At 34.1% G+C, this 3355-nt stretch overlaps 1 protein-coding gene across 1 annotated transcript in view; it reads right to left on the reverse strand.

Annotated features, from left to right (window-relative positions):
- The window catches only part of rnmt (RNA (guanine-7-) methyltransferase), a 15368-nt gene that overhangs the window by 5792 nt on the left and 6221 nt on the right, over positions 1–3355 (reverse strand). Inside the window, exons 7-8 of the mRNA XM_016460691.1 lie at positions 1028–1192; positions 601–718 (exon numbers count right to left, since the gene is read on the reverse strand). Of these exons, the coding sequence (XP_016316177.1) occupies positions 601–718; positions 1028–1192 (283 nt within the window). The remainder of the gene's footprint in view (positions 1–600; positions 719–1027; positions 1193–3355) is intronic.

Consider the following 3355-nt stretch of genomic DNA (forward strand, 5'->3'; position numbering starts at 1 on the left):
GAAAGATACGCATGACAATCGCAGCTTCTGTCGAAGATTTACTGCTGATCACAGAACCGTGCTTCACTGAAAGATACGCATGACAATCGCAGCTTCTGTCGAAGATTTACTGCTGATCACAGAACCGTGCTTCACTGAAAGATACGCATGACAATCGCAGCTTCTGTCAAATCGCGATCTCGATTCCATTTCGATTTATCGTGCAGCCCTAGTATAAAGCATTTAAAAAATTTAATTTTGCAGAAAGGGAAAGGGTGAAAATAACCAGTGATGCATAGAAGACAAACACTACCGCAGCACATGAGCGGCAACTCGTATATATTGTGCATATCTCTGCGACTGGAAAGGACAGATCATAGTCTGAGAGGCTCTGTTTCAGTCATATCTCACTGACAGTGACAAAATGTGTTGCCGCGTTTTGCATTTGCACAGCAGAATAATCAATAAAAAATGTACTGTGAAATTATGGAATAGGAATTGAAACTCCCATAATCCGAATTAGATTAAACTGTGAAGCACACAAAGAATTAATAGAGAAAATAACCAACACCGATTCATTAATTATCAAAGACTAGAGTCAGTCAGAACAGAGCCACAAACCTCCAGCGCCTGCATCCACTGCATCAGAACCTTATTCTTCTCCTCTTTAACTTTCTCCTCAAAGAATTCTTTAAAGGTTTTCTTGTAAACCAGACGCATGTTGTACTTTTTCGCCATTCTGGACAAAAAAAAAAAAAAAAGTTATTAAAAAAATTTATAAATGAATAATACAATTAGAAATAATGTAAAATACATTATCATCATTTATGATAGCGCTTTCTTGCCAAACTGGAGAGTTTGTTTGTTTGAATCTATAATCTTACATATAATTCCATTTAAAACAAATTGCATGTGTTATTATTAAGGATTTTCTAAAAGCAGAAATAAATGCTAAGAAATCAAGGTGTTCAACATTACAGCACACATTTATGGAGCTGTTTCGCCCTCTGCTGGCACATCAACAAAACCACAATCATGAGACACTTACTCCTCAAACAGCGGGAAATACACCAGAAACTCGGGGACGTTGACGACACCCTCCAGACTGAAGTCATACTGACAGCCGAACAGAGGGTAGTCTCCCTTCTTCTGGAAGGTCACCCTGAACACTTCATTTCCAAAGCTGTTGGAGTCCGACGCCTCCAAACGCTTCCTGTGAGTCAGGAGAGCATAATATTAAAACACATTGTGAAACAACCATTTATAATCTTTGGTTATCTTGAATGAATGCCGTTTTGAGGCTTTTCTGCTTTAGAAAGAGAGAGAGAGAGAGAGAGAGAGAGAGAGAGAGAGAGAAAAATCACAAATATATTTGGTCAGGTTGACAAAATGACAATATTTACAGTTATTTGGTTGGCATTGTGAACACAGCTGTGAATAGTGCAAGGATTTTTTGGCTTTTAATTTGACCATTAAGATATTTTAAAAGCATCTGATTTAAATTGTATTGGCAAAAATGCAGACTGTGTTGGGAAGTTCAATTTATTTCCATTAATATGGTCAAACTGTCCATTTCAAAACCCAAACTGTATGGTTTGTTTTGAAACGCAAACTAAAAAAAATGTCCTAGAGCCATAAAAACAATTGAGTAAAAATATATATGCGTGTTATGTTGACTGACCAAAGACTGTTATGTTGCTGTTTAGAACTATTAAATATCATTATTTTGGCCAAAGACAAAGAGTGGAAAACAAGCCTTGACTGTTCTTATTTATTTTACTTTTATTGTTTTAATTACTAGATGCATTTTCTATGTATAATGTAGAAACACGTACAACTACTGTTCAAAAGTTTTGTCTTTTTAAAAACAAAACAAAAATAAAATCAATACTTTTATTCAACAACAATGCTGTTCAACAATTCGACTGATCAAAGCAATGACATTCATAATGTTGCAAAAGATTTCTATTTTAAATAAATGCTGTTCTTTTGACTTTCATCAAAGAATCCTGAAACGGTATGACAGTTTCCACAAAAATATGAAGCAGCACAACACTGATGATGATGATAATAATAATAAACTTTTCTGCAGCAGCAAATCAGCATATTAGAATGATTTCTGAAGGATCATGTGACACTGAAGACTGGAGTAATGATGCTGAAAATGCAGAATACTCAGAATTTCAAAATATATTACAATAGAAAACAGATAGTAATAATACTTTTAGAACTGTAGTGTAAACACAGAGACATCACAATTAGCCCAGCCCTACAGCACCTTGTGCCTTATCTAAAAGAGAGAGAGAGAGAGAGAGAGAGAGAGAGAAAAATCACAAATATATTTGGTCAGGTTGACAAAATGACAATATTTACAGTTATTTGGTTGGCATTGTGAACACAGCTGTGAATAGTGCAAGGATTTTTTGGCTTTTAATTTGACCATTAAGATATTTTAAAAGCATCTGATTTAAATTGTATTGGCAAAAATGCAGACTGTGTTGGGAAGTTCAATTTATTTCCATTAATATGGTCAAACTGTCCATTTCAAAACCCAAACTGTATGGTTTGTTTTGAAACGCAAACTAAAAAAAATGTCCTAGAGCCATAAAAACAATTGAGTAAAAATATATATGCGTGTTATGTTGACTGACCAAAGACTGTTATGTTGCTGTTTAGAACTATTAAATATCATTATTTTGGCCAAAGACAAAGAGTGGAAAACAAGCCTTGACTGTTCTTATTTATTTTACTTTTATTGTTTTAATTACTAGATGCATTTTCTATGTATAATGTAGAAACACGTACAACTACTGTTCAAAAGTTTTGTCTTTTTAAAAACAAAACAAAAATAAAATCAATACTTTTATTCAACAACAATGCTGTTCAACAATTCGACTGATCAAAGCAATGACATTCATAATGTTGCAAAAGATTTCTATTTTAAATAAATGCTGTTCTTTTGACTTTCATCAAAGAATCCTGAAACGGTATGACAGTTTCCACAAAAATATGAAGCAGCACAACACTGATGATGATGATAATAATAATAAACTTTTCTGCAGCAGCAAATCAGCATATTAGAATGATTTCTGAAGGATCATGTGACACTGAAGACTGGAGTAATGATGCTGAAAATGCAGAATACTCAGAATTTCAAAATATATTACAATAGAAAACAGATAGTAATAATACTTTTAGAACTGTAGTGTAAACACAGAGACATCACAATTAGCCCAGCCCTACAGCACCTTGTGCCTTATCTAAACACAAATAAATATTAATATCATAGTAAGAGTGTCTCTGTGTGTGTGTGTCTCTGTGTGTGTGTGTGTGTGTGTGTGTGTGTGTGTGTGTGTGTGTGTGTGTGTGTGTGTGA

The sequence above is a fragment of the Sinocyclocheilus anshuiensis genome, unplaced genomic scaffold (assembly GCF_001515605.1).
Source record: "Sinocyclocheilus anshuiensis isolate Anshui unplaced genomic scaffold, SAMN03320099.WGS_v1.1 scaffold108, whole genome shotgun sequence".
Classification (NCBI taxonomy): Eukaryota; Metazoa; Chordata; class Actinopteri; order Cypriniformes; family Cyprinidae; genus Sinocyclocheilus; species Sinocyclocheilus anshuiensis.